The sequence below is a fragment of the Bacidia gigantensis genome, assembly GCF_019456465.1.
Source record: "Bacidia gigantensis strain McMullin 20006 chromosome Unknown contig_246, whole genome shotgun sequence".
Taxonomy (NCBI): domain Eukaryota; kingdom Fungi; phylum Ascomycota; class Lecanoromycetes; order Lecanorales; family Ramalinaceae; genus Bacidia; species Bacidia gigantensis.
In genome coordinates, this window is record NW_025408602.1 from 384993 (window position 1) to 405265 (window position 20273).

Sequence of the window (20273 nt, forward strand, 5' to 3'; positions counted from 1 at the left end):
TTTCCTACCTCTAATTTTTAATACTTCTTTTAACTAATTAGCTTCTGTTTGCTATTACTCCTCCTATATATTAATATACCCCTCTAATATAATCCTTAGCCTAATTAGCTTAACCTTGCTGTCGCTATAGCCTCTAATAAAATAGGCTTTTTTTCTAATATAATAAGATTAAATCTTAACTAAATTTTAATGAAATTAAGTTAAGATAGCTTCTTTAAGAGCTAAGACATATATATAGATAAAGATAAGGCTATATCTATAATAAGGATATTATTTTTTATTGTTTTTAGTAGTATATTATTATAGATTATAATAAGAGCAAGATAAGAATATCTTAATTAGGCTTAGCTTAGCCCTACCTAGCTTAGTATAAGGCCCTACTTCCACTATAGCTTATTAAATAGCTTATAATTAATCTATTATTAACTAACTATATTATATATATATTACTTATTAAGGCTTGTACCTAGTGCGTTTTCTTATAATAATTAAATAAGATTTTACTCTAAAAAAGTTTGTGGTAATTTTCAATATTTTATTATTAAAGTTTTTATTTTTATAATAAAAATTAAATACTTTTATTAATTAAATATAAAATAAATTTCTTATAAAAATATATTAAATTTTTTAACTTTAAGATAAAATATTTATGATTTCCTAGAATTTTTTAAAATTTTATTTTCTTAGTATTTATTATTTATATATTAATCGTTATAATTTTTACCGCGAACCCAATTAAATTAAGCTTAAAATATTAAAAAGAAAGATTTACTAAGTAGAATTAGGGTTACCCCTGAAATAAGGCACTTAACAGTCGATGGGATACCGACAGCTATCGGTTTATAACAATAACACAAAACCTGTGAAAGGATCTACCCAAAAAGGAATAATGTATTATGAGGTGAGAGGCGGGTAAAGCTGGGAAAGTTTTGTGGGTCTAAGGTTAAGGAAAGCCATCTTGACCTTGGAAACGTGGTCTCTTCCTGCTTTGGTACTCTTATACTTTTTTCGCTTTTGACTCGCACATAAATTACCTCTGGGCCAACCTTATCTCCCTCTTTTCCACACTCTACCGAGAATCCATTTCCGCCTGATTATGTGTTCCTCTCTTGGTCTGCTCAACACGCCGAAACGGAAAACCGACCCATTGTAAGATTGAGGCAATTGCCACACGACTGTACATTTCAGAATTTCCTTTCTTAGGCCAACATAATGTATATGTCTATCCATTATCATCCAAAGCATTTCTAACATCTACTATTACAATCGCAATCATAGCCCCACATCCGAGCGCTATGACCAATACCACAACCGATTCTACGTCTCACACGAGAACCAAAAGCTCTAGGCTCCAAGATAGCTACGTGGACACACGAAAAGAAGAAAAGAACAGAAAACACAGTCCAGATAGCAAGGCCTTCAAGCAACTAGAGAACTTCAAAGGCTGGAAATGCTACAGCAAAGACCCCAACAACCGGTCGTGATCCATCCATGCATTCACTTTAGAAAAAGCGGCAAGCGAGCGGGCGGCCGCAGCAAAGGAGTCTTGCGGGAGCACCGCGTAGCATCAAGGGAGCAAAAGGAAGCATAGAATGGGTATACAATTCGATTGCTGATTTATTAACTCTTTCTACGCCAAACTTCTCCAACATCAATCGAACTGAACGTCTTCTCTCACCAATCCTCCGGCCAACGTTACTTTAATTGAGGGTCTAAAAGAAGAGGTCAATCAAATTCAACATAAATTTTCCCTATAAGATGGGGAAATCACCCCTAATGATTGCCTCGGAGAATGCTACCAGGATACAAAAGCGGCGGCTCTAGAGGAGGCAAATTAATATGTATTACTCTGGGTTCGAAGTAATAATATATATATTTCTATACTTCCAAGGCCGTCTGATACTCACTGCCAATACCCACGCAGCTCTCTTAGCCACCCTCAATCCCATACATATGACTCACTACTTTTACACTCTCCATTCGCTATGCAACTCCATCAATGCTCACGCCACGCTATAAACGCTAGAAAGCTCACAATCGCTCACAGAAAATGCAGCCTCGCTTGCAAAGACCAGATCGCTGAAACGACAAAAGCTGGAAAAACAGCAGCCAATCATCATCGCCCTCCCTCCTGACCACCAGGCACCATTCCCCTCAAAGCCTCCTCATCGCTCATGGTAGGAATCATATTCCGCTCCGGATACGGCCCCGTCTGCCTCTCATCCACCCCAGCCCCAACCCCAACCATCCCCTTCAACACCTGCGCGTCACTACCAGTAGGTATGAGATTAACATCCGGATAGCTCTTCCCCGAAGCTCCCGCCACCCCACCCACACCTACTCCGCCCTCACTCCTCCTCCTAAGCACCTCTTCATACTCCAGCGTCCTCCTCCTCGCCTCTTCAAGACTAATAGGATCCAGACTCCCGAATTGCAACTGACTATTCGGATCCGCAAACCCAACGATACCCAGCCCATTTCCCAGATCCATGCCTGGGGCCCCCACCCCGGCCGAAGAAGACCGCGAATGAATCATCGGATACGTCGGGTATGGGGGTGAGAAGAAATTTGTTGTTGTGGGGCTGGGGTTGCTCGATACGCCGGCGCTGGAGGCCGCGGCTTGGACGGCTGGGGAGGTTTTCGGGGATTTGCGCAGTGGGCGGCCGTCGGGGGCGCGGTCGCGGGGGAGACGCTGTGGGGGGAGATTTGGGGATGGGTGTAGGGGGAGATGGATCCGGGTGGGTAGGGCGGCGGTTCTGTTTCTGCGAGTGAGGCGTGTGATTGGTGGGAGGTGTCGCGCGACATGGGCTGGGATGTGTAGCCTGAGGGGAGATTTTGTGGGGTGTAGTAGAAGTAGGGTTGGTGGATTGTGGGGAGGGACTGTGAGAGATTGAAGGTTTCTGCTGTGGAGATGGTGGAGGGTATCGGATTGGTGTATGGTGCCTGGAGTGGGATGTTGGAGGCGATGATAGGATTTACAGGGCGTGGGCGTTGGCTGGTGGTTATCATATTGTTGTCATAGGGTAGAGGGGCTGGATTTGGCCCAAGTGGTGGTGGAACAGCGGTGGATTGAAATGGAGGGTAAAGGATTGGTTGTGGTTGTGGTGTTCCTCGAGGTACCATATTTGATTGGTAAAGTGTGTTGGCAGGGGGCCGCCCAATAACAGCGGTATCGGGGTCATCGCTGGAGTATAATGTGAAATCACCGTCCATTCTCTGAGTATCACCTGTATCAGGGCCTCGAGGTAGGAATTCTGTGGCCAAGGGGCTTGATGCACTGCTCTGCCGAGGCTTTGTGTTTGCGTTCGACTTTCCGAGTCCGAAAATACGAGAGCCGGCAGAAGTACTACTCGGTTGAACATGACTGTCGTTATTCGTTGATTGAGACGGCTTCTTACCAGCAGCGATGTTTGCCCATGTAGGTCTATTCTCCTGCGATGTGAAAGGTCGTTTGAGGAAAGAAGTTACACGGTCAACCGAAGACGGCGGACTGCGATTCTGAACTTCTTTCAGGGCTTCCTTGGCTGGCGAAGAATTCCGTCTGTGCTGTATGTTTTCTTGTACCTCGCCCACCGAGACGCTGACGCTTTGTCTACTGACCTGGGCCTTCACTGGCATTGGTCTGTAGCTACCAAGATCCCGGTAACGACTCTGTCTTGAGTTTCTCGGCGATTGTACGACCGGCCAGCCGGACTCGTAGCTTCCCGCAGTTGGGGCACGAGGACGAGAAGTTGGTCGAGCTGTCGTTTCGGATGGATTTCGCCGCATATCATGGGATTCATGGTCACTCTCATAGCCCTTGTCTTCATGCTCAAGTACTCGACCTACTGGACTTTGACCGACTATTTTCGGGCGAATGCCTGGACTTGCTGTCCCCATGCTTGCGGGAGAGTCCATAGGTTTATCTTTAGGAATACCGAATATAGTCTCGTGTGCTAGAGGAGGGGGAGTAGGGCGATGATTCGGAGTTGGGGGACCTGGTACTGAGGGTGCACTGTCTGAAGAGCTGCTTGTCCGGTCAAATATTGATATTTGGAAAATGCCATGGGCCAAGCTCTCTTGTGATGAAGTAGGCTCCCTTGCGTGGATCTCCTCGTTGATCATGTTGAGGATTGGTTGAAGAACTTCTCGTATATCCTCCAGGTTCTGGTTTGAGCCTTGGTAAGTCCAGGAGTGGTCCCACAGGCGTTGGCCATGAACCAGATAGTATCTATAGTCAGACACTCGAGGTGCCTCAGTTCTACGCTTCATCTTCGTATCAGCTTCATGATATGAGTAGGAAAAAAGGTTCACAGCGTAACCCAGCCATTGCGGGAGCATTCTTCGCGAATTGAGAGATTCACAGCAGAAGTCTTGGACAACGGTATGTATCTTCAGCATGTCGATTGGCTCAGGTTCCATGAGGCTATCCCGGCTTGACGATGCAGAACCTTTATCAGACTCAGGCTCGTTTCTCTCAAGAAGAGCGTAGCGCAGCAAAATACTTAAAGTGTTGTTAAGGTCCGCGAAGCCTCCCTCCTCTCGCGTTTTCACCTCAACATTCCTGGCTCTGAGTATGCGGAGCCCAAGGTGAACCATCTCTACGGGAATATTTTGGCCAAACCAGCATAGAATGTTGATGAGATTCCAGGCTTCATTGTGACCAAGCCGCAAAAGATCGTCAAGGATCTGGTTGTAAGTATTGTCTAGACCCGAGATAGCGGTGTATGAAAGCTTGAATTTCGCAAGTGGCTCCCCTGTATCTGCGATTCTGCGGCTGATCGCTCCAATAGCAAGCGGCAGCCCACCAACTCGTTGGATCAGCTCCCTGGCTCTTTTTCTATCTGCATCGGTCACTTTCCGTGGGTTGACCATTTTGATCAGAAGCTTTTGCGCATCGTCTTCCTTGAGTGAGCCAACTTTGATCGGAAACGGTCGAAGTAGTCGCTGGAACGATTGCAGATTCTTCGCTCTTGATATGAAGATGATACTTGAATTTCGACTGTCCGGTACATAATTGTTCAGCTCCGTCGCGTCTTCGTCTTTCTCAACAAGCACGCCGTCAAATACTAGCAGCCAATCTTGCCGACTCTCGAACCAGGCTTTGACCGAATGGACCCAGTCTTTGCTGTCAGCGTTGTCGAAATACTCGGGACAGTCTCGCGCGATGACCTTCTGCTTGATCTCCCAGAATGAGTGATGCAATTCTTGGACTGATTTTGACATGACCCAAAAAATGCCACCTGCATATCTTTTTTTGTTCTTATTGACATACTGTCGAGCAAGATGTGTTTTCCCGCCACCTGGTTGGCCATGGAGAAGGACGCAAGCAGACCCTTTTGAGCGTCGACTTTTGTCAAATAGGTGTTTATCGAGATCGAGAAGCTCTTTTGCCATCCCAACGAAGAAAGAATTAGGTCTGAAACCAGGTGGGACAATGAAGTATGGATCAGAAGGTTTAGGGGAGTTGGAAGAAGCCGGAGTATTGGTAGCAGTGTCTTTTACGTCGGTTTTGGGGGCGGGCTTGGGTTGAATGATTTGGGAGGAGTCTACGGAAACGAGAAAATCAGCAATGGACTCGAGATTAATAATTCCAAATTCGTATTGATCTTCATCAAAAGCCATGAAACGCCATAAGACTCCAATCAAGCGTTTCGATCAACGCGTAACATCCACCATTTCTTTATCGTCAACTTCTTCTACCTCAATCTGATCGTAGAGTCTCTGATTTTCTGTACCCGGCAAAGCTAAGGGCGTCTTACCAGGTGTATTGGAAACAGAAGTATCTGTCTTCGGAGAAACTTTGAGAGCATCTGCATACGTTAGTATAATAGGCCGACGAACGAGGGTCGGTTAGTCTGAACATAGCCGCCAAAGTCAAGTGCCTGAGCTTTAGGATTGCCCGCCCTAGAGCGCGCCTTGTAAGCCAGCCTTTTCCCCTGGGCATTGCCCCTTACCGCTATGTTCAGACTAACTGACGTTCGGAAGAGAATTCTCATTGAGGGCGGACTTACCAGGCGTGTTTTCATCAAGCCAATATCTCTTTCTTGTCAGACTCTCGTCCCGCTCTTGCTGCCACCTATTGACGATAGTGTTCGGAGCGTCGCGCGAATAACGCATCAACGCTTCTGCAACAAGGTCGAATCCGGGCGAGCTATCGCTCTCGAACTTGCACATATGGCTGTGGTCTTGCTGAATGACAGATCTTTCCACATCTTGCACATTAGGACTAGCAGACTCCTCGTCCACTATCATATCCATCTTCAGCTTTCCCAGGTTCGTCTTCTTCCCTTCGTGGAAGAAGTAGACGCGGAAGCGGCTAATGAGCTGAATAAACTGCCGATCGATGACTTGGAGGGTCTCATTCTCACGTTTGAGGGCATCGACTAATGCTGGATTGCTGTCAACTAAGCCCGAGGGCATAACGCCACGGCAGATAGATTCGAGGAGCGAGCCCCATTTTGCAATGTCTGACCCTCTGTGCGGGGTGCCCAGAAATAATATACCGTACGTCGAGACATATATAGAGCGAAGATGTTCTGTGTGACTGCCCTTGATGTCTTCTGAGTAGATCAATGCACGTTTGACGACCAAGCCCCCAAGGGAATGCGCGACAAAAATGATAGGTCTTTCGGCTGCACGTCGTATATTCCTGTTTGCAGCCAACGAAGCAACGAGGCTCTCGGCGTGGTTGTGGATCTTATCTTTTGAAACGCCGTCCGTGAAACTCGCAACGGTGGCATCGTAGCCATATACTAGGATGCGGGCTTTAGATTCCTCGAGGATAGGGGGCAGGAGCTGGGCCGGCCAGAATAGCTTTGATTTCTCTGCGGTCCATGTTTTCTTAGGATGACCGTTGAGGCCATGAACGAAGACGATATCAACCTTCCCACCTCCTATTGGACTGTATACTTGGGTCAGACCATAGTCTTGGATCTCTTCCATCTCGGGGTTGCCACCAGACGATGCAGCCTAAGAGGACACGTTAGCGTGAGTCAACAAGGGTTCCCTGGCTCTAGTAACCAAGCGTGCTCACCATAAGAGTCTATAAAGGCCAGTGTATACTCATATCCCACCACAGAGCTATGCTTGCGAAGTTATATAGTCTTGCTCGCGCTCGGTGAGAGGATATGCGGACCGCTCGATCGAGTCATCTGATGCAGCAGAGGCAATGCAAGAACAAAGGGCGTGCAGGGATGGCTGCCTGGGCGAAGTTGCGGCTCTGCAATGTTCGTGTTCACGCGTCCATTAGGTATCGATGACGCAGAAGCTGCACAAGGTTTGTGATCATAGAGTCATGCACTCTTTGAGGGAGGGTGGACAGAGGTTGACAAGCTCCAGGGCCAAAGTCAAGAGGCAGCAGCAGACGTGTGGCGCAGCAGCAATTCTAGTATCGAGCTCATGGAGGTAGGCAACTATAATTCATTAGCTGGTGCTGCTTCGAGTGTGACTTTTTGAAGGTCAGCTGGGGCATAGCCGAGTCTCCTTTGCTGCACGCGTGGTCATTAGCGAGCACTAGACTGGTAATGTAGTCTCATTGGGGGATAGTGTAGGCGGTCTGGTGGACTGAATGCGCAGGCGGCCCCTTGCATCGAGTCCCTCTTAGGCAAAGCTGCCGCCATCCGGCCACGCCCCGGAAGACGCTGTCAATTTAGGCTCACACCTAAGACACCCAAGCTTTTGCATAAAGCCTGCAGCCGCCACCCACTCTCCACCGAATAATGCACCAGGTTAGTCATCTATTGGTGAATGGTGTATTTGTAAAGACTCGGCATGTTCAGGCAAGCTGCTCGCCTCGGAAGCATGTGGGGACGATACTGCAGCCTCGAGAACCCCCCGATCTACCAACCGTCGATGCTTCAGGCCTTCTTGCGCCCTTCGAGAACCCCACCTTCCTCCCATGTATTCCAAATCCGCCGTGACATATGCTGGCCGCCAAGTCCGCCATCGAAGGCACCAGGGACCTGAGATGTAGCCTGGCAGTGCCGCTAAGGACAGAGTTCCTTGCTTCACCAGAAAAGCGTTTGCCTGCCATCATCATGCAACGGCGGTGAGGGGCTGTCTGTTGCACTCGCAGTGAGCACATATGCTACTAGACAACTGCTCTTTACGACTGCATTGTCGATGCTGCGGCAGGACCTTTCTCTTACCAATATGTTACATCCTTCGGTGAATGAGATTCGTCCTGCCTCATCATTCGTTCATTTTTTCCAAAGATGTTGTGCTTTGGTATCCTGCAATGCCACAATGTCGTATTGCACTACATAGGCTTCAAGGCACTTTGAGGCATACAATGTGCTTGGAATCTGCTTCCGTGGAACCACTGACATCAAGTAGAAGAAAGCGGTAGCAGGAAAGATAATCGAGTAGACCGTAGGTACGGAATAGAGCTGTCCATGCTTGCTAGACCGGGCAAGGCTGGGCAACCTAACAAGGAGCCCGAGATCCCAGTTGCGGGGCAGCTAGAGCCCGCCGGGCCGCCCCTAGCAAATCCGATCCCCGGGTTACCTTGCCTTGCTTACCATGCCTCTGGACCGCACCAGGCTTGCGATCCACAAAGCCATAGAGTAGCTTGAATTTCTCTTTCTAGAGGGAAATATCGTTACCGAGAGATGCCGAGATACCGAGAGAATTCTGGCAATGAAGAAACAAGAAGCAAAGACTACCATAAACGTCGGAGGAGCACAGAGAGGTACGACGACCAAAATAGAAGAAGCAGACACCATTCGCGCAGTCCACGTCGCTATCGAGAGACCTCACCACGACGATACACGTCAGAAAGTCGGTCACCGCCTCATCGAGGCAAACGGTCCAGGGAACGAGACAGCGGTCGTAGGCGCCTGCCCAGCGCCTCTCACTCACCTCCGCCAAAGAGGAGGTATCGAGAGGAAGAAGGCCGTTTAAAGTACAGATCGCGCAGTAGAGAACGGTCAGCTCCCCGACAACGAGACAATCATCCTCACCGCGTACGAGACCACGAACATCCTCCGCGACCGCGAAGTCTGTCTCCCGCCCGACGATCTACAGCTCCCCTACCTTCGCAGCTGGATGCCTTCCACGACAAATCCTCCCACGCCTCAAAAGACCTCTCTAAACCGTCTCAGTCCTCAAACGGTCCACCAATTGAGAAGCAAAAAGCCAACTTCAATGCCTCTGGTCTTTTGGCAGCTGAAACCAATACAGTAGCTAACACAAACATCGTGCTTAAATATAATGAGCCTCCCGAATCCCGGCTCCCTCCAAAGACCTCTCTTTGGCGTCTCTACATTTTCAAAGGCTCTGAAGTCTTAGAGACGCTAAATCTACATGAGCGAACGTGTTGGTTGTTTGGCAGGGAACAGCTGGTCGTGGATCATGTGACTGAGCATCCGAGTTGCAGCAAGCAGCATGCGGTAATACAATTTAGGTATACGGAGAAGAGGAATGAATTCGGGGAGAAGACGGGAAGGGTGAAGCCATATGTGATTGACTTGGAGAGCGCGAACGGGACGAGCGTTAACGGGGAGAGGCTCCCAGAGAAGAGGTATGTGGAGGTCAAAAGTGGGGATGTTGTAAGGTTCGGGGATAGTAGTAGGGAGTACGTCCTACTGCTGCCGCCAAAGGAGAGGGAGGGAGATTGAGACCCTCACATTTGGTCAAAGCAACAAAGGCGCACTTTTGGAGATCTGTACAGAAATGTACATCTTCTATTTTCCCAACAACTTAGCCATCCAACGCCGCGCTAAACTGTGACCTGTAATCTATGATACAGCTTGTACTACAACAGCCTCACCTCGCACCCAGCAGCAATAGCGGGCCGATATGCTTCGGTATGTTGAAGCCAAAGAGGCTTATGAACCACAAGATTCCAAATACCAGGGCGGGAGAGAGCAGAATCTCTGTGTGTTGCAGAAATGGGAGGGCTGCAATTTCGATCAGTAGATGACGCTTTAGGAGCGAGGAGGTATTACCATTGTATCCCAAGAAACATATGACGGTATAGTATCCAGCAGCTACCAGATACAGAGTATTTCCGAAGAAAAGTGATACCCTAGACAGACATCAGTTCTTTAGAAGATTCTCAAACCATGCATCTTGTAGGCACGTACCAATTGTCCCTCGCAATTACCGGCCACAGGACAAATTGTAGCACATAAACCATCACCCAAACCGGAAAGAAAGCCCGAATAGCGACCTGTTTCCCACACCCGTCAGCGCCTGATTCCCCTCTTCAATTCATGCCCACCCCATACTCACATCAAAACAATACCCAAACTCAACCCCCTGCCCCCCCTCCTCACCAACCCCACCCCTCTCCCTTTCCTGCTGCGGAAACAGACCCCGTCTCCTCCTCCCCACCTTTCCCCCAAGCCAACCCACAACCATAGCACCCACCCCGCCTTCAAGCCACCCCCTCTCCCCCAGTAGCCTCGGAAGCACCCACCAACACACCCCGGCCTGCACCACACAGCCGCCCAGAAAATGCACAAACACGAAAAGCATGACCAAGCGCACTGTGGCGCCCACAGAAGATGTATAGGCGATACCCCAGGCCAAGCCCGTAAGGAAGAGGAAGGCGGACAGGAGGTAGGTGAAGGAAGGGTCGCCGCGGTGGTAGCGGTGCGAGTGCGAGTGCGAGGAGTGGTGCGCTATGCTGCGGAACACGGCTTTGGGGCGGGTTAGGAGGGTGGCCATTTCCCAGGTTGAGAGCTCGAAGTCCATTTGGGGGAATTTGAAGAGTCTGGGGGGTGCATTAGTGGAAATGTGAGAGAAGGGGAAGGAAGGGGCCAGGAAAGGGGAGGGAGGAGGAGGGAGGAGTGAAGGGACCTTTTGAAGAAGCGTGGCATTCGTAGGCCTTCGGAGCGGGTTGAGGAGGTCGAGATGCCGAAATTAGGGGCACCGCCATGTTGTCGGGGGAGGGTAATTGTGGGGTTCATGGGCAAAAATGTTGAACTGTACACTTAGAGAATTGAATGTTAGGGTGCCAAATACTGTTATCGTCGAAAGCGAGCTGTCAAACGCTAGGTGGTCAGCCTATCCCAGCCCGACCGTAATTTATATCAAAGATACGAGAGACCTAAGGTAGCGCCGTACCATCAAAAGACCCTTACCCCAGATCTTGGCGCCTTTGGTCAGTGACGTATGGCTAACCGTTCGACGTAAAAAGCTCCACTTCTTTCTGTCTTCTCATCACATCCTTTCTACACCACCCACAACTTTCACGCAATCCCAAACCAAACTACAACTTAAAGAATACATCAAGAAATCAGCACGATGTCGTTCCTCATGCGCACCGTCCCGCTTGCGCGCTCAGTCCCACGCACCTCAACCCGCCTCTTCGCCACAACACCAACAACGCGAAAAACCGCCACCGAGACCGCAAAAGAGACAGTTGGTGAGTTTGGCGTCAGCGGGATAATTACGTGTCCCACGCGTTCCACCTAAGCCCCACCCATACATTTCGCCATACTACGTGTTTTCGGCGTGCTTCTAATCCCTCATTCCCTCTGCCTTCCCAGCCCTTTTTTAGCCCCAGCAACCCACCAGACCTTTCGCAAAGCCCGTGCTAATCCTAATTTCTCTCCATAGAACAAGCCACACAAAAAGCCAAAGAAGCAATAGGTCTCGGCAGCGGCAAATCCTCTGAACTAGCTGGAGAAGCAAAGGGCAAAGCGAGCGAGGTAGCGGGGAAGGTAAAGGGCGAAGCATCAGAAGCGACAGGCAAGGCGAAGGGGACAGCGGAGGAAGTGTCGGCCGAGGCGAGGGCGAAGGGGCAGGATGCAAAGGCGAAGGTGCAGGGCTCTGATTAGAATTGAGTGTGGGGTGGCTGGTGAGGAGGGGGTGGAGGGGGTGGAGGGGGTGGAGGGGACGGACTTGAATTAGGGAGTGGTGTGAAGGGTAGGGCTTAGGTGGGTCGACTGGGGAGGGCGGAAGATGTTATAGGGATTATGTCACAATGAGTTGATGAGGCTTGACCTTTTTGTGAAAGCCCCCCAGGATTTTTTGAAAGTACAAAAATGTTCTTCTTTCTACTACAGGTTGTGCAGACATCACCGTCCGTTGTTCTGACAACCATAATGCTTGATTCGTTCGCGCTCTTACTCATGGGAACGGAAGTGAACAGGGGTCTCCTACGCGCTTATTCGGAAGATGGCCACACATTTTGTAAATTAATCTTCAACTGCCTGCCCTCAAGTTCATCACACCACCTTCCTCAAACCCCCCTTCCAGCTTCCCTACTATCTCCTCCCAAATCACAAACAATCAAGCACATCATTCCCCTCAAACCAAACACTCAGCGCCTTCAGCTCTTCTTCCGTGAAAGCAGGATCCGCCGTCCCATGCCTAGTCAGCGTATACCCCACAAGGCTGACCTTATCTGCCTCCATGTCCAGCCCGTCAAGTATGCTATCTTTTCGACTGTGATCGCTGCAGAATGCTTGGAGTCGCGTAAGCTCGTCGGTGTCGAGGACGGCGTCGGCGGTGTTGTGACGGGAGATGATGTTGGAGGCGAGTGTGTCGGTACGTATCATTTTTCCTACGTCAATCTTGTCTGCGGAGGGGTTTTGGGCTGGGACGGTTGACATTGTGGGAGGAGGTGAGATCTGGATGGGTGGTGGGGATGTCGACGTGTGGGCTTGGGAATTCGTGATGCCTTGCTCAAGCAGGCAGAGATATATTACATTCCTTGTTTTACAAGAAGAAGGTGCTTTAGTGACGTTTAGTCAGCTTATCTTGATTGGGCTGCCCTGTAAGTACCGCATCTCATACTTTTCTTTTGTCTTATTACAAGGTTCCTCTCACTCTGTACTATCAAAGCTACCTTCAATGCAAAAGTTTCTACTCTCATCTTGCGTCTTTGCCTCAGCCCTTACTTCACATTTTCCCTCCAATACTATTCGTGGTGTCAATGGCATTGGCGGTGAGCTCACAACGGCGTGGGCGCTTGGAGGGCAAGAGCGATGGAGGCGAGGTTTCTGATCGTATTCACCTACAGGACTCTGAACAATGATCTTTTGAAAGACGTCACTGTCGCAAATGGAAGAAGAGTAGAGGGGTGAGCGCTCTGGTCGGCCATTGATGCTGCCGGTGATGTTGAGCCAGGGGGTTGAGCCTGTAGATGAGAGGAAGTCGCCAATGTAGCGAATTGTGAGAGGGAGGCCGCTTGGAGTTGAAAGGTTAGATCAACGTTTCAGTGGAAGGAAATAGACAAGAGGTTCAAGGAACAGCGAAGAGTAAAGGGCAGAGTGTGCAGGTAAGCTATGTTGGAGAGTCATTTTCTAGGATGGAAGAGGCTTTTAATTGATGTCCGAAAAAGGAGAGAGAATGCAGAAGAGATTCAAAATTACGAACTTGTCTGAAGGGGACAGATGGCTGAAATCAGACAACTTACCTGCGAGGATTGGTATGTATGAAGTCGAGACGGCGGATGTTAAACACGTCGTGGCTAGCATCGGAATAGTAATAAAGCTAGAGGCTCGCCAGGCCCTTTGGCTCTTTTCAGTGAAAGAATGGAATCTCACGGAGTCTGTTTGGTTAGTATTCTTCCTGTAAACAGTGCGGCTATCGACGCTGCGCTCAGCAGAAGAAACCAAGCAATGGTCTTGCTTAAAGAACAGAAAGAGCAGGAGAGCGCGGGTTCGTATTGGATAAGTGGAGGATATGAGGATTAGGTGATAGAGCAGTTGGTTCACTGCCCCAACAGTGAGTAGCCGCGCCCCTTTCTGATACATAATCCTTCGGATTTCTTTGCGCTTCACTTCCCATTGTTAGGACCGCAATATGGACGCTCCTTAAAAGTACTGTTTACTATTTCATCAGCGCTTATCATCTAGGAATTTCATAGTTCGGGATCGCGGGATTCCGCACGCCGTCAGGAATGGTGACGATTCGTTGAGAGACGAGAAAATTGACAGATAGCTCTAGGAATGATAGTCTTCAATCTCACGTTATAAGAGAATTAACATAGCTTGATGTGGTACTCCGGAAATAGCTCATCGGTTGCTGCGAGTCCTGACCTGACCGCCAGAAACTTGTTTGTCAAGATCGAGCTTCTTTCATTGACCCTCATCGCTCTTCAACAATGCATGAACTCAGTTTCCCCTTCCATGACGCAGGAGTCGTATGTCGAACATTTCTTACGCTGAAATCAGTCTTCGAAGCTACAATATGCAGGTTTGACCGCTGGAAAGATATTAGGATAGATTTTTATGCTCTTTGGATGCAATGTTTGTTAGGTTTCATTGCGCATAGGGTAGATTTCCTGATCTTCTTCTATTCCATGGTTTGGAAGATAAAGCGATCAAAAGTTGGTATATTCAAATGTTAGGGCCAATGTTCAATTTTGGGAATCGAAGTCCGACCAAGTATGAAACCGTCAGCAGTGGTGCGCCGAAACCCTTAACAGCCAACAACCATCATTGTTTGTAAATTCTTGAGGAAATGTTAGAAGCGGCTTTACAGGTCATACAAAAAGTCGGTCTAAGTCATGCAAGCAGCATTGCGTTGGGAGGAAGGCGCTAGAATTTCATTGTTCAGCCTCCAAGCGCTACAGTAAATGCAACCCATTTCCACTTGATAAAGAAAGAAAGTACTCGCGGCACTGATATGGTATATATATTAACATAGTATGTCTGTTCTTCAGTGGTAGGAAAGGGTCGCTACTGAGTACGCCAAAGGGTTTAAAGTCCTCAATAAATTTCTCGGAGATCGACGGTTCTGGGATCGTGTGTGACAGACCTCTGGCACACGGCGAGGGCTGTGGTAGGGAGGAATTTTTGCAGTTCGAGCGTTCGATTCTTGATTCCACTGGTTGATGTGAAAGTCTCAATTTTGATTCTCAACAATGAGGAAACCTTCTCACGGCTTCATTTGATTTTTGGCCATGCATACAGGCCTTTGCAAGCTGACTGTACCTTCACAAAATGTTGATTCTACGCTCTCGACACTCCAAGACTGGGATGGCGGGGTGGCGAATTTGCCACTGTATTGACATTTTTCCCCTGAAGGCAAGACTCCTGATTGCTGAAGGGGCCACATAGTGCTACCACAAAGCCGGGATAACTTCTTGGCTCACAAGGTACAATTGTCTGTACGAGCGGTGATTCATTCAGCGGTTCTATTCAATCTTGACGGAATTGTAGCAGGTCCTTGCTGCGTTAGGAAGACATGCATTTGCCAGTCTTAGATAACTTATTCCAGAACTTTTTCGAGCGGTTTTTTGAGGTGTTGCTGGCATTTCGACGGATCATTTCTTTGACATGTTCCTAATCATTCGCAGTCTGCTCTAATATTGCCTATTTGCTGGACAACGAGCCTGCAGGACCCATGGTTGGTAAACAATCAGCCTTCTAGCGAGAGTGAGGAAACGCACAGGTATCTTTTCAGCCTCGATTTTTGACAGGACTCAGGATTAACAGAATTTGTTGGTACATACGCTCTCCAAATTATTGCGGACTACTCATCCTCTTGGCTGTTTTTAGAGGGTTTGCGTGTCTTCCAAGTCTGAAGCTGTAAAAGTGTTTTCAGCTTTTTGGAGGTATGTGAATACCTCAAGTACCTTCAATACACTTGTTGGAGTAATGGTTCTGTCTTGATGCTCTCAAAACTTAGTACGTACTTCGATTAGCAGTACGATGGGCAGTCAATCAGGGATACCGATATTAAGTGCATATAGCATGTCCTGAAGACTTTCAGACATTCGATAGTATTTCGGAGTATTCAAAGCGAGGACATCACTTGTCAAGCGAGTACGAAACGCAATGAGGTAGGTAATCTGAGCATTTAGTGCTTTATGGAGTGTATTCATTAGAGCAATAATGATTGTCTATCCAGGAAGTCAAGACCACGTAAAAAGTCCGGTTCAATATTTACTTCAAGCGCGAAAGTTTACTTTGCACGCGCTTCTGACGTCTCACGAGGCACCATAAAATCCTAAGTCTGATCCGATGATAGTCAACAAGAACATGCATCGAATCTAGGACTCATCAATTCGTCATTGCTCCATTTTGGGGGTACAGTAAACAGTATTGGCACTCTCCGCGGGGTCTTTTGCGCATATTTATGATGATAGTCTTGACCGTGCAGCACTACCAGTGCAAGGACTTTGATCTCGCGGTAAAAATCATTTCAAGGATCAAAATTGTGTCAAAACGCGTGATTATGAAGGTTGCACAGGAGGAGTATGAAGTGGCTGCCACCAATTTGTTCAAACCTTGATACTCAGTCTATGTACTGATTCAAGGCAACTTTCTGTTGATTTGTTACCTCCTCAAATTTGATGAACATGCATGTCTTGAATATTAGTAATTACTTGCACGAACCCGAATAGCAGACAATGCCTTCCTTTATCACTACCCTAGTTGTAAGTAATGACGATCTTCTGGGTCCCTAGAACTAATTTGGTGAAAGCTAGTTCTTCGGGATGTTTGATCTATAGACGTTCAGCTCAGTCACCCTTACGCGAATGTTGAGTCTATCTCGTGATATGGGTGTGCCGTGGAGCCTTTGCCCTTCTTCCTTTGTAAAACCTGACATCCTATTTCGAGAGGCAAGTCATGGTATCAAAACCCGAGGTGGCAAGTTTGGAACTGTCAATAGTGTGTGCGTTTTTGCGAAGAAAGGTAAAGCGGCTTTTCTCAACACATAAATGTAAATCTTGAGGTAGTATGAAGAGATTCCACAGATTCTGACTGGTGATTCCTACGCTAAATGATGTCAAGTCTGTATGTAGCTTTCTCGTTCTGAAATAAAAGTAAACGATCTGGAATCGAACAAATTCAATAAGCTGCTATACAGCATTGCAGAAGAATGGAAAGAATCTTTTTTTTGAGGACATCTATTAGCCCTGAACATGGGGCCTCGTCGATGCTCTATGATTGATGCTTTTCCCAAATGATTGAGCCGTGACTATCAATCTTTGAGTCAGGAATCGCATCTAGCAATGTGTACTTGACCTTCGGAAAATCATGTCGAAAAGTCATGAAGAGCACCCAATACCTCACCATAATGTGTTTTCGGGGAAACTTTAATAACGCCCTGGGAGGCGTTGTCATGCCCGTTGCCCAGAGACCACACGCCCCTTTGCAATTGCTGAGACGGAAGGAGCCCCTTAGTGATTGGCTTTCCGACAAAAGACTGCTCCGCGTCTTCTCGTTGTTTACTTCTCCATCCTCTCTGCAGTCTCTCTTAATGTCATGCCCAGCCTGCTTGTCCTCCTGTGGCAGCTTCATTGAATATTCGTTTCCACATTGACCCACCCGACCATCCTCAATAGCATCCATAGGCCGTTCATGATTCCGCTATTGCTGGAGGAGTACATCGTCATCTGTTCATCGTCCTCAACTGTCATAAAGTTGTATCCTAATGATGATCTCTGGACCTCATCACGACGATACATACAATACACTGCCGCTGCAGATTTATACCACAGTATCATGCCGTAATGCTCCATTGCCCGAAAGCTCATGACTGACGTTGACGCACAGAAAGCATTCCCTCGCTGCTTGTTTCCTCACGGTGGTACTTGACGACAGAGACTGTCATGAAGCTGTCCAACACAAGCATACATGATCGATGAACCGGCTCAGTACATTGAGACACTGTAATACCTTCCTCTCGACGAGCACTTCGACCGAGATCTGCTGTGCAGCATACAAGAGTAGGATACGAAATGTGTGAAGTCATCATAGCCGGCTGCAAGCTGTCAAGAACCACAAAGGTATGTACCATAGAGTAATCTATGGACAATACTTGGTCGACGATAGTCGAACTTTGTTTCGGCGAGGGGGGCTTCATCGCCTCCCGAATGACGGGCCTGCGATGAAAAGATTAATACCCGTGGTAACTACGAGCTATTTTTTGCAATGACTTAAACCTGTGGCAATCATGAGACCCTTCATGATTTGTTCTGGCAACAGACTCATTTTGTTGGGGACCCGGACCTCTTCCTTTTTTTAGGACTGCGGTGGCGCTGACCACCGTAGTTTCTTTAGGACTCAAAATCCACGCCATCGCCTGGCACATACGATCGAGGACATCGAACGAACATCCAGCGAGGGGGAAACATCATAGTCTCTCACCACACACTTTTGATAACAGGGAACAGCTCGCGGTGTAATGATTCTTTCGGCAACAAATGTACTGTGACTTTCACGATAACCCTCCTCAGAAATCGATCTGAGAGGGGCTCTATCTCGGGGGCTGCAGTGCAACGAAAGGGTTGTGCGCCTTCAACCATCGTGAGACCCTCCATGACTCGTCATGTTAGGAACACGGCTTTCGATCATCTGCCTCCCTTAGAACTCGGACCTCACTGCCGCCGCCCAGCATTTATGATCGAAGCTATCGAACAAGAACCCGGCGAACGACGAATAGGCATTTCTTCATCGTCCTATGCCCTCAGTACCCACAATACCCTCAACGCCCAATATCCTCTGTCTTGAAATAAATTCCAACAGTCCACTGTGACCTAGTACCAGATAAGTTTAGACATTCGAAATTCTCTCAGGGGTCTGAACGGTCCAGTCATTGGGTGACTTCCGATGGGTGTCACAGACTACCAGCAGGCCAAAGGGAAAAGAATATTCAAAGAGATGGGTGGAAGGAAAGAGACTGATCTGGGGTTATTTCGAATAAAGACTTGGTGATTTGTGGGATGGCGCTCCCACGCAAAGTTAATCCAAGAAATTTATGATTTTACCTTGGTTGTGGCACTAACCTTCACGTCTCTTGTGCCTTGCAGCATCGATATAATCACGATCAGTCCCTCAACCACATTAATCAAGGAACTTTTACCCTACTCGAGCACATTGCAGTAATTCAGAAGTCTGCTGGGAGTGTCCAATAGAGAGTAAGGTGCGGTCTGAATCATCACATGAGGCTTTCACAAAGTTAAGGCGATTGTGCTAGGCTCGGTCCGGTGACGTTGCCTTCACAAAGAGGTCTCGTTTAATCATTCAATCACATTCGAGATCACGACGATCATTGCAGAGCTACTAGCTACATACTCTGACAAGACCTGAGAGTCTATGATTCCAATCGGTCTAAGTCCGGCGATATGAAAGCACTGTCCATTTGAGATGCAATGAGAATGAATGGTAGGGGGTAAGTTTAGATATCATTGACAAAATTTGATTATCCGAGTATATCTAAACAAAGGGAAGAGGAACAAATGGTTTCCCATATCTTCTTTTTACAGCCTCGGCACTTATCTCTGGTGTCGTCTGCGTATTTTGAAATGTCAGAAATGTCTGTCGCCTGATTTTGACTTCATTACGTCAGAGTCAGTACATGAAGTGGTCAAGAGTCGCAGACAAGATATCGATGATTGATGATGGCATGTGTGCCAATTAGATCGTTCTGTGTGTTGCTCATTTGATGCCTCTGCTTCTCCAAGATGGCGATTGCAATCACTTCCGGAGTATTCAGACATCCTGTCCAGACTTTGACGTGGATTCTTCAGTCCTCTTCTTGATCACCACAGTCGTCACCTTATCCAGATCATGGGGTCGACGCGGTGTCTCAACGAACTCTAATCCGAAGCAATCTTCATCCACGGTTCATAGTCTACAGAAAGTACTCCATATCCAGCCTTGGAACTCATGCGTATCCTTGAATTCCACGAATTCGAAGCGTGAACAGGTCTCATCGAAATTTTTGACATGGTTGTAGTCCCTTTCGAGGATGAGTGGATAAGAGTTCTCAGGTGCAGCCTTCCTCAAAGCCCAGATGCGAAATTCATCCCCGAGCCGAAGGATGTTCCAAATGTGACTGACGAAGTCGGGGCCAAAATCTTCTGATGTCTGAGGCGTCTTGAGCCAGCGCTGCCAAGGCTCTTTTGGAAATTGTTTGAGTATGTTATCGAGAAGTTTATTCAAGAATGGCATTGTGAAGCTGTAATGATGGTGGTTCGTGAGCGCCAAGCTCAAGAGCGATCGTAGATTGAAGACTGCATTGTTCCATTCATGGTGTCGCTCTCCTCTTGCAAAAGCGTGCAATTTCCAATCCAGACAACGTTCCCATTTGAGATCATGCCAGGAAGTCTTGCAGCGGGAGGGTCTTGGGAGTACCAATTTCGCGGGATCGGTCATATCGAAGACTAATTCTATCTCGAGAAGACTCTCCAGTACCTGAAGCTTTAATTCCGGTGGTAGCTTCTCCATGATGGCGTTGTTTGCACAATATTGTGCGAGGGGAACAATAGATAGTCAATACTGGGCTCGAGCCCATTCTGATCTTTCTTATAATATTTTGTCTCTTTGTTTGGACCCAGCAGACGGCTCACATGACAAAGGTATAGCGAGTATCACAATGAA

At 47.8% G+C, this 20273-nt stretch overlaps 6 protein-coding genes across 6 annotated transcripts; 2 read left to right on the forward strand and 4 right to left on the reverse strand.

The window, feature by feature from the left end:
• Nucleotides 1-2116: 2116 nt before the first annotated feature.
• On the reverse strand, nucleotides 2117-2491 carry KY384_005776 (uncharacterized protein; the record flags this gene model as incomplete). The annotated part of the gene is made up of 1 exon (XM_044814274.1): nucleotides 2117-2491. One exon carries the CDS (start codon nucleotides 2489-2491, stop codon nucleotides 2117-2119), a length of 375 nt encoding a protein of 124 aa, XP_044668424.1.
• Nucleotides 2492-2532: 41 nt separating this feature from the next.
• KY384_005777 (uncharacterized protein) lies at nucleotides 2533-7018 on the reverse strand (the record flags this gene model as incomplete). Its single annotated transcript, XM_044814275.1, has 4 exons — nucleotides 2533-5588; nucleotides 5643-5792; nucleotides 5994-6951; nucleotides 7016-7018. The coding sequence occupies 4 exons, from the start codon at nucleotides 7016-7018 to the stop codon at nucleotides 2533-2535; spliced, it is 4167 nt and encodes a 1388-aa protein (XP_044668425.1).
• A 4214-nt stretch (nucleotides 7019-11232) lies between these two features.
• On the forward strand, nucleotides 11233-11768 carry KY384_005778 (uncharacterized protein; the record flags this gene model as incomplete). The annotated part of the gene is made up of 2 exons (XM_044814276.1): nucleotides 11233-11353; nucleotides 11548-11768. The coding sequence occupies 2 exons, from the start codon at nucleotides 11233-11235 to the stop codon at nucleotides 11766-11768; spliced, it is 342 nt and encodes a 113-aa protein (XP_044668426.1).
• Nucleotides 11769-12212: 444 nt separating this feature from the next.
• KY384_005779 (uncharacterized protein) lies at nucleotides 12213-12545 on the reverse strand (the record flags this gene model as incomplete). The annotated part of the gene is made up of 1 exon (XM_044814277.1): nucleotides 12213-12545. The coding sequence occupies one exon, from the start codon at nucleotides 12543-12545 to the stop codon at nucleotides 12213-12215; it is 333 nt and encodes a 110-aa protein (XP_044668427.1).
• A 718-nt stretch (nucleotides 12546-13263) lies between these two features.
• Nucleotides 13264-13631, forward strand: KY384_005780 (uncharacterized protein; the record flags this gene model as incomplete). The annotated part of the gene is made up of 2 exons (XM_044814278.1): nucleotides 13264-13493; nucleotides 13517-13631. 2 exons carry the CDS (start codon nucleotides 13264-13266, stop codon nucleotides 13629-13631), a joined length of 345 nt encoding a protein of 114 aa, XP_044668428.1.
• Nucleotides 13632-19517: 5886 nt separating this feature from the next.
• KY384_005781 (uncharacterized protein) lies at nucleotides 19518-20120 on the reverse strand (the record flags this gene model as incomplete). Its single annotated transcript, XM_044814279.1, has 1 exon — nucleotides 19518-20120. One exon carries the CDS (start codon nucleotides 20118-20120, stop codon nucleotides 19518-19520), a length of 603 nt encoding a protein of 200 aa, XP_044668429.1.
• Between the last annotated feature and the right edge of the window lie 153 nt (nucleotides 20121-20273).